Source organism: Microplitis demolitor, chromosome 10 (assembly GCF_026212275.2).
Source record: "Microplitis demolitor isolate Queensland-Clemson2020A chromosome 10, iyMicDemo2.1a, whole genome shotgun sequence".
In the NCBI taxonomy this organism is placed as follows: domain Eukaryota; kingdom Metazoa; phylum Arthropoda; class Insecta; order Hymenoptera; family Braconidae; genus Microplitis; species Microplitis demolitor.
The window spans coordinates 6,135,266-6,150,711 of NC_068554.1; the positions used below are offsets into that span (position 1 = coordinate 6,135,266).

Genomic DNA, 15,446 nt, shown 5'->3' on the forward strand with positions numbered 1-15,446 from the left:
GATTAAAAATTGACAAGAATTAAAATTTATTTAATGTAAATTAACGAGTCAAAAATTTCCTATTCATTTTTAGTGTGTGAAAATTAAACTCCACTCAAATATTTACAAAAAACATATAATATAGAACAAAGTAAAGCCAAAATTTTTATAACGATGCCACTTTTATATAATTCTTCCATTTCGATTGATTATAGATTTTTTGATTTTGAAATTGTTTAATGCTCACCGAGTAAATCAATTGAATCCACGGACCCAAAAAGTTTATAGTTACATATGTCTCGGCGAAAAAGTCGTCCTAAAGTGGATAATGGGGGTATAAGAAATACGTGCTATATATAACTAATGGTAGTAACAAAAGTATTCTTCCGTAAAGTATAGGCTAAAGGAAACCGAAAAAAGTTTCGCCGCTGGGACTTGGTGGGATGAATTTCAAAAATTATCTTAAATAATAAATGATTTGATATCTTCGAATTTCCGGAATATAAATAAAAATAAATATCACCGCAATTTCACTCGCGAAGATAAAATATTTGCATTGGCTCTGTATTCACAGTAGCGCCGCTGATAAGTTTCTCACGGATGTATTTTGTTTGCCATGCAAAGAAACTTTGCGACAATTCTTGAGGACCATGCCATTAGAATCTGATACGACGTCTAAATCTCATGAAAATGAATAAATAACAATTTTATTTATTACAATTTTATTTGTTGACTAGTATAAAGTATTAAATATTTCTAAGCATTTAGTTGTGCATTAATTGTATAATTATTTTAAAATATTTATATGTATACATATATATTAATTAGTAAATAATAATTATAATAACAAGGTACACAATTATGGACACTTAACATTACATGGAATGTTGATATTTAACATAAGCTATTGCTGCTAATTCTTTACAAAATTCTTCAGTTATTACAATACTTTCATACAAAATATTTTCTTTTATTCTGCAAAAAAATAAATAATTAATAATTATTTTTAATTAATTGATAATTTAGTTTAAAAAAAAACTTACGAATCCTGTGAAGTTTCTTGTAATAATTTTTTTCTAGTTTCTCTTAATTCATCTTTATACTTTGGCAATTTGCTAACTTCGCTGACTAATTGTTTAACTGTTTTCTGTAGACAATTAAACAAACTTTTGGTGCCAGGAATTAGAGGCACCAGAGGATTGAGTAGAAACTCATGTAAGTACGGATGCGGTAGCAAAGCAAGTTTTGAAATTACTACAGTTAACTGTAAATTTATTTCATATTTTTGATTCGGAATGTTTGATACTTTATCAAGCAGCATGACAATAAAAGGGCCCATGTAAAACCTAGAAGAGCAATGATCTGCTTCAGGTCGTGAGTCATAACTGCCAGAGTCGTCAACAGAAATAGCTTCCAGCGGCCAAGCAAATAGAGCGCACTCATTTTTAACTCGCTGGTACTGTTTTTCCCAGTCGGCCATGTAACGCGCGTAATCATCTTCACCTGGATCACTCTGCAGTTGTCTCGGTACCAGAGATAAAAAGCAATTGAGTATCCGGTGAATGTTACTGGGCGCCAAAGTTCGGCTGTGGGTCTGTTCTTGAGAGAAATCTAGCGAGCCTTTTTTTTCACGCTCTCGTTCGTCTTCCTCATCGCTCCAGGATGCTATTGCACTGTCTGCTGCTGATGTGTCATAGTAACCACGTGATGTTAAATATGAAAGAACCATACAGTGGAACACGTGTTCATTTCGTATTTCTAGTATCGCTTCAAACAGTTTCAATGTTTCTAAAGTCAGATCATCACTATCTGAATAACAATTTTCTATCAAACGTTCTATTATTGATGTCTCACATACATCAGCAACTGGAGCTCTTTGAATACCTACCAACCAATAGCCAAGCTCTGGAATAAATTAACCAAATAGTCAACACAATAAATAAATAAAAGAATAATAAAAATGAGCAACCTAGTCACTGCGTGACTGCCCGAGTATTACTACCAAATTTATTAAATATGATTTGAATTTAACTGTTTATTAAAATCTATACTCTAAAATTAACTCCAGAATCTTTTGTTTATTTTTATTATCATTGAAATTTAATGAGACAAATTTCATCATTAACTCGCAAACTTATTGATTTCGATGATGTATAATCATGATTTTGAAAAAAAATCTATACACGATCAAATTTTTTTTATAGGTCGTCTAATATATTTTTTTTTCACTGGTACTATATTATATCTGTTTAATTTTTATTATCATAAAAGACATGGCATAGACTAAACTTTTCTTATTTTCTCTTAATTATATATTTAATAGTTATATATTCAGTCATATTTAGTGACAGAATAATTAAAATGTTAATTTATTTAAAGAAAATAAATACGATCAGAAAGCTGAAGCTAGCGGCCGTAATAAGTAGCGGACACGCGAAAAATTGCTGGCCGCTACTTATTACGGCCTCTAGCTTCAGCTTCATAAATACGATCCTCGTTTTTTCTCGCGTAATTTAAATGTAATTCGAATGATATTCAATTTATTTATCTTGATAATTGGCAATAAAAAAAAGAGTTTAAACCATGAAAAGGCACAAATTCGTGATGACCTTTTTAACGATACCAAATTCAATAACATTATTTTATCATATAGATATGATTGGAACAAAATTTTCCTTATTCTCTTAATAATATAGAATAATTACCAGCATTTAATATGGATCCAGTTATTTTTCTAAGCGTTTCAGTGACCAACGCAGTAATCAATACGACATGATGATCTACTAGTGCTGGTGTTAATACTTTTTCAAAAAATAATAATCTAATAGCTTTGGCAAGAGCGGCAGCTACATCAGGATGAGCCTCTTTGATCAACTGGTCGCAGTAATCGAATGACATAAAGTAAGCAGCGACTTGTCTGCACCCTGGAAATTTTTTTTCCTTTGTCCAGAGCGGGGAATCCAGACCCCACGTGAAATCTATCTCGTCTATCTCTGCAGGGTCCACGTGTGCTGGTATACAGTTGAATAAATTCTCTAATCTAGCCGTAAGTACTCTTGGCAAATCACTTTGTGCCATCGTACGTGCAAATGCTGGTTCCTCTAGTGTCGCTAAAACCATTATTCCTTCACAGGCTCTTACTCTTACTGTATTATCCTGTATAACAAATTAAAGTAATGAGCATAAGACAAATAATTATCAGATAATTTAAAAATATCGAACCTACAGCACTATTCAAGTAAGATATTAAGGCATCTAAAAGTAAGTTTGAGCTCTCGGGATCAGGAGAAATAGATAAATTCTGTCTTTTATCATCACCCTCATTAATATCATGGACTAGTTCATTACCACGGTAATCATCTATCCTCAATTCTTCAAGATCCTGTAGTTTAGCATCAATATCAAATACTGAAGAAGAAACACGATCGGATTCTTTATCACAATTTTCATAATCGCAGTTATCTACAATTGTCTCCAACGCTGCGTCATTATTTTTTTCAACTGGACTAGAACAACGCGATGAGTTTTCAGTATCACGTGAAGACGTTGACTCGTTGGAACGACCATTAATTTTTCTACGAATTTTATCACAGTGTTTAGCAGACTTTTTAAACCTCTCGGTACAGATCGATCGTCTCTGATTATAATTACAAGCAAACAAATTTGGATTTACCAGAGTTATTGCTTGGGTATTTAGTGGTTTGAATAATGGATTTGTATTAGATCTCTGCCTGCTGGGAATGTAAGTTACTGACTGAATGTCAAGCCGCTCAGAACCATTGACTGCGGACTGCTCGAGACGGACACTGCAGTCGTTGACGATATTTGTCAAGTGCGGGTATCTGCATATGAGGAAGCAGAGTGTCAAGAGAAATTTGATTTCTTCAGCTTCGATCGGCGATGGGATGCTGCCACTGCAGAGACTTATCAGCCGCAATACTGGCCCGTATACTGCGGCTTGATGCAGCAGAGGAAACTTTGTTCGGGCGAGAAGTTTTTTAAAAAATATCAAGCAGACTAGTCGCATTCCTGGTGGTGTCTCTGCAGTGGCCAGCGTTGCCAGCCAGTCCAGGAGTTTGTATTGCAGTAAATACTCTAGACATGACCCGGGATTGTCGCTTTCTTTCTCTTCATTCAGTAAAATTTCCAGCAGGTGGTTCAAATGCTGAGGAATTCCTGTGTTTTCAATTGAGACTTTGCAGTTGGTTTTATGACTAGAATAAAACTTCATCAACTGCTTCCAGTGATAAATAAAATCCTGGATTGGTGTTGCTGGTGGGGCTATCTGTAATTCAAGGACAGTTAGATAACTGATGAGTGCTTATTATAATTATGCGAATATAATTATTGCAAATAACTTACGACGTCGATGGTATTTTTCAAGGCTACTTGGAACCCGCTGATCATTTTTATTTTTAATTATCGGTGCAGTTGACACTGGTTACCTGTCACCTTAACTTTTAGATGATGGAAAATTTAAATCAACTGATTGTAGAACTTGGATTTATTTTTTACATAACTGTAGTTTATTATATATTATTTTAAACACCTGAATATTTTTAAATTATTATTGTCACGACGTAATCATTACAAATACAATGATAACACGTATGCTGACATATAGCGCGCAGCACCTCAATATTTTTTTTTTTTATGTGAATTGATACTGACGACTAGAGAGCGCCACTGTATTGACAATTGATTTTTTTTGTAATTGTTTAAATAATAGAAAAAGGGGAAGAGGCAAATTGGGCCGTATAAAATTTGTAAATTTAAATTACTAGAAGTAAAATGAGATTTGAATTTTTATTTTGAAAACTGTACAGAGGAGCAGTATAGAAATGGGGGCAATATGAGCCATTCAAAATTGCTGACGAAAATTTTTTAATTTTTAGCGCTAAAAGTTTTCATTCAAATTAAAAATTTTCTCAAACAAATTTCAAATTTTGTTTAAATTATTTTATGACTAAATGTTGCAGACATCAGACAAATTCAAAATTATTAAAAATGGAGTAAATAGTTAATAAAATAAAATTTTTTAAAAATGCGCATTTAAAAAATTTTGAAATTAATAAGTGCATTTTTTGTAAATATTACTTTTTTTATTATTTACTCTATTTTTTTATAATTTTAAGTCTGATGCCTGTTACATTCACACTCGTATTATTTTTTATAAAAATGCTTTCTCAGACAGTGCCCCCCCCCCCTCCCTACACGTTTTAAAAATATTCAATGACCTTGAACTGTCACCAGTATTAAAAGTTTATTAAAAGTCAAAAAAATTAAAATAAGTGTGTATGTAGCAGACATGAAACAATTTATAAATTCCAGTAATAAAATTTAAAAAAACGCGCGAACTGATTTTTTATTTATCTAGATACGTATTTTAAAATTTTTATTCTACTTAGGTTTTATTTATTTATTAAAAACTTTAAAAAAGGACAATGCAATTGCAATTTCACCGAGATATACATTTTTTTAAAAATTACTTGCAGTTATCAATCAGGAGTTAACAAAATTTGGTAAATTTTAGGCTAAAAAATTGGACATTTCAAATTATGAAGATTTTACTGAAATTTATTTTCCAAATTTTATTCAACTTCTAATTAATATCAAAGTTTTTAGAGTCGTGGGATATTCAATCAGTTAAAAAGCCACTAGCCTTCTGCAAACCTTGTTTTAAAATTAGAATTCAAGACACTTGATAATGAATACTGACTTACTACTCTCTACTGTAAAAATTGTATCGAGGATTGTATCCTGAAGAATTCAATAATATTATTTTATTTATTCTATACTAATTAATATCAATTGTAAATAATTTTTTTTAATCTATACCTTGGCGAATTTGTATCTGTGTTATCTTTTTCTCAATTAATTCCTTTATTTTTTTTTAATTGATTAATAAAATTTTAATACAGTCATTGCAATTAAAAGTAATTGAATATTTTTAAAAAAGTGAGGGATTACTGTCTGAGGCACAATTATTGGCACTGAACTTAATTTTGTTATTTTAAAAAATTCAATTTTAATTAATTTTTGTTTTTTTTAATTATACTTTTTAATCAGGAATATAAAAGATGAAATTTATTTTGAAAAGGTTCCTGTTCTTCAGTCGCATAATCAAGCAAGAATCTAATGACCTAAAGCTAGAATTTAATGAAAGTTTAAGTGAAAATTTAAGAAAAGAAATTATTAATAATAATTATTTTAAAAAAAATATTATCAAAACTTTTGTAACTTAATTATTATTCATTATATTAATATAATTTATTTACAAAATCCAATATACATTGGTAAATATATCGTATTGTAACAATCTTACTTAAATAATCATTTATTACCGCGTGATTGACCCAGGACAATTGAAATATCACCTAAAATGTATAATCATGCACAAAATACTCGATTCAGATAATAAAAATATGAAATATCGAAGATGTTTTGATGGATTCAACCGTTTTGTACAAAATCGATAAATTTATCGGGAAGAATTTAATGTCCTGTTGATTTTATTTAATTAACGTTGCTAATTGAAAGCATATTAAATATATTAGATGGCAGTCTGTTTATTGGTTTGTTGGAATGATTATTCAAGGTCTGCCTCCAAGTCCGCCCATGAGATTACCTAGGCCTCCAGCTGCACCTTGTTGAAGTTGTTTCATCATGTTTTGAAGACCAGACATTCCACCTAAAAAATAATTCATTATCCATTTAATTTTATTCCAACAAAATAATGGAGCCAGTATTTGAGAACTGGGTCTCTCATCTCATCAATAGTTTTTATTAATGATCTAAAAAAAAAGTCATCCGGCCTTACCCAGAATGAAAAGATAGATTTCTTATTTAAATACAATAACGCTACGATAGTGTTAATACTTATTTTATGAGCTACAACATAAATTTCAAAGAATTGAGTTGTGTTTTATCATTCAGAAGTTATTAAAGGACTAAACTGCAAAAATGAGCCCTTTCAATTTTTTTTGAAATTCTCGAGATCAAATTGTTAGAAAAGATGTTTAAAAAGAACAAGTAATACAGTGAAAATTAAAGCTAATCATACAAATTCAAAGATACATTTTAATTAAGTTAACACATTCGGTTCAAATGTTATTTAAAAATACAGCCAGAAAATTCATTTTGATAAAAATAAACCAATATTTAAATATCCTACAATTTCCAAACTAATCGGCCGATTGGGCTCATCTTCCAATTTGATTAAAGTAATTGTCTAATATTTAAGTTTGTAAAATTTCATGAAGATTCGTTAAGAATTGCGGGAGCTATCATGATGACAAGACGCATTATATCGTATGTGTATTAGACTGGGTCAAAAAAATCGACTATTTTTTTTTTTTTTTTCGATACTTTGAAAATATTATTTCTGATGATCAAAAAAAAAATTATTGTGCAAGTTTGAGCCCTTAATATTGATATTAAGCGGTTTATCGTTACAACTATTCGTTTTTTGACAGAAATTTCATTTTTTACCCAAAACTCGTAAATCATCTATCTGAAAAATTTGAGCAATGTATATTTTTTAAGGAAATTGAATTCTTTACAAAAAATCTCTCTTAGTAAATTGACGTAAAACGAGCCGTTTCTTTGTAACCGTGCCTTAAATATTAATTTGTTTTTTAAATTCTTTGTTTCTATTTTGGATTTTTGTAACTACTAGAAATATTAAAATTTTTTCTATTTAAGATACATATTTTTGAAGGAAATTTAATGCTTTACAAAAAAGGTCTCTTAACATTTTTTGCAAAATTCTCTCATTCGAAAGTTATTCAGGTTATTTAAGTCGTTTTGACTCAACTTCAACCTTGATATATAAACTTTTGACTGGATGGTATATTTAACTCTGCTAGGTAAAATAAAACATGGTGGCAAAATTCTTTGACAATTCCATCATGAGACCCATTGCAATAGTCCGATTTCTACCGAACACCAAAATTTAATTTTAAGCTTACCCATTTGGTGAAGAACACGTGGATCCATCATTTTAGCCATTTGCTGATTCAATTTAGCCATTTGAGTTTGATTTACATTCTTGGACATATCTCCACCCTTGAATAAACCTTTGATACCACCCATTCTCTTTACCACAGCTGCAAACTTCGTGTACTGAGTGATCAAATCTTTAACTTCCTTCTCAGTAACTCCAGAACCATGAGCTAGCCTCGTTATTCTACCCGGTTGTTTACTAAATAATTTAGCGCCGTCTCTGTTGTCTAACTCAGCATCATTCATACTGTCCATTATTGTCATAAGCCGTTTTAATCTTGCCATTGAATCTTGTTCCGTTCCTTTGGACATAAAATCTTGACTGAAGCCAGGAATCATACCCTAAAAAAAATGATTAAATAATTTATCCACCTTAAATTATTATGATAACATCTGATATCAATTTATTGATCTTATAATCTACCAGAATCTGTGAGAAAGGCCCCATCTTCATAATATTTTGGAATTGTTCATACATATCACGTAAAGTAAACTGCCCATGTTTTATTTTTTCTAACAGTTCTTCATTATCATCAAGATTCAGTTCATTAACTTTATCAATAAGTCCTTCAATATCACCCATTCCCAATAATTTACTGATAAAAGGTTTTGTTTTGAACGGCTCTAAATCATCAATATGTTCTCCAGTACCGATAAAAATACATGGACTCTGAGTTGCTGCAACACTATGATTTTATTTATTTTAATAAATATTTGTCATTATTTAAATTCCCATGTGTAACAAATGTTAGTAAACTTACGCAGACAAAGCTCCACCACCCTTGGCATGACCATCTAACTTAGTAATAATAATTGACCCAACATTGACACGATCCTTAAAAGCTTTAGCTTGTGATTCACAAGCTTGACCTATCGTTGCATCCATCACGAATATTATATTATCAGGTTGCTGTAAAATTAAATTTAGTTTATTTACAAAGAGAAAAAATAATATTTTTCATGATACCAGCATCGAAACTTGAAGTTTCAGTGTCTCTACAGCCAGTCGAAACAAATTAATTTCAGTCTACTGCCGCGAATTAATATTTTCAAACGAGTAAATTGTGAATGCCTTCAGTCAGCGGATAGAAAAATTTGGGTTCCGTCCCTTGGGAAGAAACAAATAATGTTTCTGCCCACTGACTGAAGACTTTTGCAATTCAAACTTTGATACTTGACATTTGTACAATAGTAATTTCAGACCATTAACTTTCTTTACGTAAATGACAGTTCTGACTGTGATTAAGTTTTATAAAAATTAGTGTCAATAATAAATAGTATTTATAGTTTCTGCTCAACTATAAATTACAAATGACAATTTACGCTTATTCTAATAGTTGATCACACCATCGATCTTGAATTAATTAGATTCCGACTGGCTACTGACATTAGAACTTCAAGTTCCAATACAGAAATCATGAAAAATCTTGTGTGTAACTCAGGATGAAACACGATTTCAAACTGCGGGTGATGTCAGCCAACTTCACCCTGGTCTGAAATCGTTTTGTTTCATCCCTTGTCACACAATATATTATTATTAAGGTAAGAGACCCAGTACTCAGCCTGGAAACTACTACCCTATTAGTCATATATTTGTGTATCTATATTTACTAAATTTTACTATAGATATACAAATACATTGAAGTGATCGGTTACTAGTTCCCTGATTGGGCACTAGGTCTTTTATCTTACTAATAAAATAAATAAACTGAATTTTGAATACTTACCACGGCATTTGACACTTGCAACATTTCTTCAAACAATGACTCTTCTTGTTTATGCCTACCACTGGTGTCGACAATTATTATTTCATAGCCTTCTTTCTTAAACATCTCAACACCATCTTGTGCTATTACTACAGGATCAACTTCCGTATAACTAAAAATATAAATTCATTTCAATTTATCCATTAATTAACCAAAAAATAAAAAAAACTTGGAACCAATAGTAGGGCGAATGCTTCAATCAGTCATTTAAGTTGTTGTATGACGAAATTTTAAGAAAGTATACAAATATCAATAAAAAATTTTTAAACGTTTTTATGTCATACATTTATAAATAAATTAAATTTTAGAGAGCAAGTTGTTGAAGTACTGATTTTTGATAGAAAGATTGAAAGCATCCGCGCTGATAAAATATTGTCTTCTACAAAATCTAAATAAAATAATAAATAATAATAGAATACCTTCCATAAAATGGTATTCTAGCTTTCGTAGCATTTTGTTTTATTTGATCATAAGCACCAGCACGAAATGTATCAGCACAAACCAAGCAAGCCTTCCAATTTTTTTTTAAATAATGGTAAGCTAACTTGGTACATGTTGTTGTTTTACCAGAACCTTGTAAACCAACAAACATAATTACATTTGGACGACCTTTTACTGGTTGATATGCTTTTACACCAGGATCAATCAACTACAAAAAATAAATTTGTTCAAATAAATGACATTACCATCAGCAATCTATTCTGCCGTGCTCAGGAAAAGGGCAGTAATTTCACATACTGCTTTTCTATTCAACTTATGATTAACATTTGACTGTCAATTTGGCAATCAATTAACTATTTTTTAAATCTTTGCATAAATACTAAAGTTAGACGACGTCTAATAATTTTTGGATTTTTTTAAAAATGACAAATTATGAAAAAATCGAATTTCACAAATTCCACCTATAGCTTTTTCAATTTTTTACATGTGCATATTTGTAGTTTAGTTTTTTTTTTTTTTTCTTTAATTGATGTTGAAAAAAAATCTAAAAATTGTTAATTGTTTACTAACTTCAGGATTATTAAAAAATGCGTATGCAGGCAATTGAAAAATCTGTACGCGCATTTTTTTAAAACTCATTATCTAATCTATATTATTAAGAAAATAAGGAAAATTTTGTTCCAGCCATATCTATATGATAGAATAACTTAATGTTATTAAATTTAGTATCGTTAAAAAGGTCTTGTGCTTTTGTGCCTTTTTATTTGGTATCAGTGAAAAAAAAATAAATTAGGCGACTAATAAAAAAAATTTGACCGTGTGTAGATTTTTTTTCAAAATCATTATTATACAATCATCGAAATCAATAAGTTTGTGAGTTAATGATGAGATTTGTCTCATTAAATTTTAATGATAATAGAAACAAACAAAAAATTTTTGAGTTAATTTTAGACTAGAGATTTTAATAAACAGTTAAATTCAAATCATATTTTATAAATTTAGTAGCAATACTCGGCGGTCACGTAGTGAGTGTAGGTTGCTCGTTTTAATTAACTAATTTATTTAAAAATTCTAGATAGAAAAAGAAGGAGAGGGAACACGTCGAATGAGACTTTTGAGATTCAACTATGGATTAAATTATTCCTGTATATTTTGAGTATTTTGAGGCTCTAATCCGAATTATGGTATTCCACTTCAGTCCTCAAAGTGATAAAATTGGTCGTAACTATTACTTTGAGGGCTAAACTAAGATAACTTTCTATCTGTTGTCAATCTTAAAATTATAAATAGATCCTCAAAAACCTCATTGAGAACTTTGAGACTTAAATCGGAATTTGTTTTTTGACTCGGGAAGATAGAAAGGCAGTCAGTGGACTTACTGCACTTTTCCTAAGCACGGAAGTATTACGTTAAATAAAATATAGTATGTACTTTAACAAGTTCTTTAAATACTGCACTCTGGATCATCCTCCGTTTATTAAGTCCTCCTGCCATATCATCAAAATCAATGACTGATCGTACATTTTCTCGTAATTTTTTAACTAAACGAATGTTTACATCAGCTTCTAATAATGCTGCACATATTTCTTTCAGCATAGAATTCAAAACCTGTAATTAAATATTTTTCATCATTAAAAGTCTGGTGTCATTTGCAAACTCATGTTTGATATCATTGTATTTTTTTTTCTGTAGTGATAAATAAAAATATTGAAGGTTAAGTAACAAAATTTAGTTTCAAAATTAATTTAATTTGTAGTATTAATTAATTAAATAAATTAATGAGAAAATATGATAATTTTGAATGAGTTTAATAAGTCAATTGTAAGTAAATAAAATATAAATTAAATGATAGTCCCATCTGTTTACAATAATGTCATAAGCATTACCTCCTCATTGATGACAGTTGCATTGCTGAGCGACCGTAATGCGGACGTAATTTTACGTCCGAGGTCGGCTAACACCATTTTTTACACTTATTTATTACAAATTTTTGAATTATTAAATATTATAAATAAAAAGCCTCTAACAAATCTAACCAATAATTTTATGACGTTGAACAACTAGGATAAAATATGAAATATATGAAAGTGTACTCAAAAAAGTGATCACTTGTAGTTTCTCGTGAGCCAACTCGACATGACGATACTTCCGGTACTGGTTGGTATCAATGAATTTTACTTTACCAACATTAATTCGAATATTTTTTAACTTCCCGCTAAGAAAATTGTAAATTTTCAAAAAAAAAAAAAAAAAAGTTATTGGTTTAGGTTCGATTTTCAAAAATCGAATTTCTAAAATATCTTGACGTTTTGGAGTAGGAAACTATTCTGACTAATTTCAAGATGATGTCCGATAAAATTAAATTTTTGAACTCATTGATGACGATTTTTTTTAACGTTAGTGATTAAAAAACTGCGTCGAATGTCACCCTGAATGTCAAAATTGATTCATTACTTCAAAAGATATTGCTAATATAAATTTAAGAAAACAACGATTTATTTCATTTCTTTTTGTTATTGTTTAGTACTTGAATTTTCGCAATGGAATGTTCGACATTACTATTGTTGAGCTTGAAGAGCTCAAAAGTGTATTGACAATCATGTTTTTGAGCTCCTTGAGCCAAAAACAAAATAAATATGAAAAGAATAAAAACAGATGTCTTTTGTTATATTCTTTTCTCTTTTTTATTTAAAAATTACTCAAAATTGGGTGTTTTTACCCCATGATTAAACATTATCTAGAAACGGAATTGTTCATCCAGTCCCAGTTTTACTCACAATTTACGGATAAAATTTATTAGATAATTCTTCCCATGTACTTGAGCTCTATTTGATAAATAAATTCTCGTAAAATCTTCATGTCAAAATTATCCTTAATAATTCAAAATTATTTAGACTAAAATTTATTTTAAAAATTTTGCTAAACAGCAAAGTAAAACTACAAGAATTTTTTTTTGTAAATCTATATCCTTTTTTTAAGAGTGCTTTAATTTTTTTGATTAATTAATTATTAAAATTTTAATACGGTATGACAGTTGATGAACGTCATTACACTGAAAATACTTCAAAACTGGGACAGGGGGAGAGACATTGCCTGGGTATGCTCTGGAATCTTTTCATGTTACCGGGTGCCATTTTGACCTCAGACCTTCAATCGATTTTTAAAAAATTTTTTTTAGGATATAAGACTAATTACGCTTATTAATAATTAAGAACAACTTATGTACTCCGGAAATTTACCATTCATCCTTTAGAGTAAAGATCTTTTTTGAAAACTTCACTTAGGGAACCAAAATATATTAAAGTAGTCGGTCTTTAGTGTAAAATCCTGATCTTTTTTAAATATTGAAAGTTAAAAAAATGCCGCGCATTTGAGTAGAAAAAAATATTTTTTTGTATTTTTTTTTTTTTAATGAAAATCCAAAAAATTCCATAAGATCAAATTTGAAGTTTCTTTGCAAAGGTAAGAAATATGCCCTAGAATTTATTCAAATAAAATTTTTGAAAACTTTTAAAATATTTGGCATTTTTCCACGCTGGGATCAAAATGTCACCGTGTGACAAACACTTCATTTTACAGACGTCTTATGTCACGAGTCAAATACAAAATAAATAAAACATACATTGCATATAAATTCGTTTATTGTGGTAATGATTATTTGTATAATATATTTGAAACAATATTTACTCTACAACATTGCATAAAAATATACAAAGACATGAAAAAATGTCCCGACTCTCATCATACAATAAAACACATTCGTGTAATAATTTATACTATTGATAAATTGTTGTCAAATATCGTAACTGAATAGTTACTCTCATTAGTTGCTCAGTTTATTATTGTTATTAATAATTAGTTTTAATTAATACTCTTAAAATTTATTTATTATAATTATTTACTTTTTTAATTATCAATCAATTAATATTATTGTTATTAACTTATTGATATAATTACTACTGCTACGCAGCATTCGTGTCATGTAACGATGCAAATCGTGTATTAATCATCTACTTAGATTAATCCGATACTAACTTAATTTATCATTCAATCAATCAATTATTAATTCATTAATTACACAACTTAATTATTTTGTCTTTGTAAGTAAAACTCAAAATATATTTTTTTAAAAATAATATATAATTTATAAGCCTTAAACTTAAATTAAAAATCCAGAATTTAAAAATAATTATTAAAAATAAAAAAAAAAAAATGATTTTTTGGAATGCGCTGTACTTGAATTATCAATTATACATTTAATTATTTTAATTAGAAATGTTATTATGAAAAAAAACCAGTAAAATATTATAGGCACGTCTGAAATATCGTGATTAATTTATCTAGACTATCTAGACATTTTAAATAATTATTTATTAATGAATTATATAAATTACTGTTGAAAAAAAAAAAGTTTCGCATATGATCTTTACAGGCGGGTCTTTTTTATTTATATAAATTCGGTGTCAAATATAGTTTTTTATAAATGAGATCAGCCAAATGACAATAATTAATACAATTTTAGAAATAGTTATTGTAATTAATAATAATAATAATAATAATGTTAAAAAATAATTATATAAAATTAATAATAAAAAAAACAGTTATTGTTTACGGAATATAGCCGCACTATTTTTTTTTATTTTTAATTTTAGTTATATACACTTATGGTATATTTTTATTTTTAAACCCCATAGTTTTTGTGTAAAAAAAAATTATTGAAAAATGTGACTATTGTTAATTTCAAAACGTGATACAATGACTAATTTTTTTAAAATGATTTTGAATATTTTGAATAAAAAAAAAACTGACAATATTATAAATGAACACAGAAAAAAAGACTTTATTGAAGTAAGAAATATTTTGCATTATGAAATAAAGAAAAAAAATTTTTTAAGGACTGAAAATTCTCGAGCCAAAAAAATTTTTTCTTGCCACGTCATTTTCTTCTTGTCACAAAAAAAATTTCAAGTTTCAATTCATAATACAAAAAATTTATAAAAGTATATAAAAATTTTTTTCGGGCGAGTAAAGATTTTTAGTTTTAAAATATTTTTTTCTGTGAACGTTTTTAGATTCTCTAGTAAACTTCTTTCGCTTTATTAAAAGTGATTAAATTTTATAATTTTTTTTCAATGAAAAATATGAGCAGAAAAAATGATACTGAAGTTAGCCGACGTCTTATAATTTTTGGATTTGTTTGAAACCGATAAATTATAAAAAAAACGCTATTTAAGAAAATTGCATCTATAGTTTTTT

General features: G+C 28.8%; 2 protein-coding genes across 2 annotated transcripts; both read right to left on the reverse strand.

Annotated features, from left to right (window-relative positions):
• Positions 1-725: 725 nt before the first annotated feature.
• LOC103570683 (FHF complex subunit HOOK interacting protein 2A) lies at positions 726-4,618 on the reverse strand. The gene is made up of 5 exons (XM_008548511.2): positions 4,342-4,618; positions 3,206-4,264; positions 2,685-3,135; positions 1,023-1,884; positions 726-954 (listed from the first exon to the last, which is right to left on the reverse strand). The coding sequence occupies exons 1-5, from the start codon at positions 4,384-4,386 to the stop codon at positions 855-857; spliced, it is 2,517 nt and encodes an 838-aa protein (XP_008546733.1). The 5' UTR covers positions 4,387-4,618; the 3' UTR covers positions 726-854.
• Positions 4,619-6,234: 1,616 nt separating this feature from the next.
• On the reverse strand, positions 6,235-12,330 carry LOC103570684 (signal recognition particle 54 kDa protein). The gene is made up of 8 exons (XM_008548512.3): positions 12,077-12,330; positions 11,622-11,798; positions 10,169-10,398; positions 9,711-9,861; positions 8,745-8,893; positions 8,408-8,669; positions 7,950-8,325; positions 6,235-6,670 (listed from the first exon to the last, which is right to left on the reverse strand). Exons 1-8 carry the CDS (start codon positions 12,152-12,154, stop codon positions 6,573-6,575), a joined length of 1,521 nt encoding a protein of 506 aa, XP_008546734.1. The 5' UTR covers positions 12,155-12,330; the 3' UTR covers positions 6,235-6,572.
• Between the last annotated feature and the right edge of the window lie 3,116 nt (positions 12,331-15,446).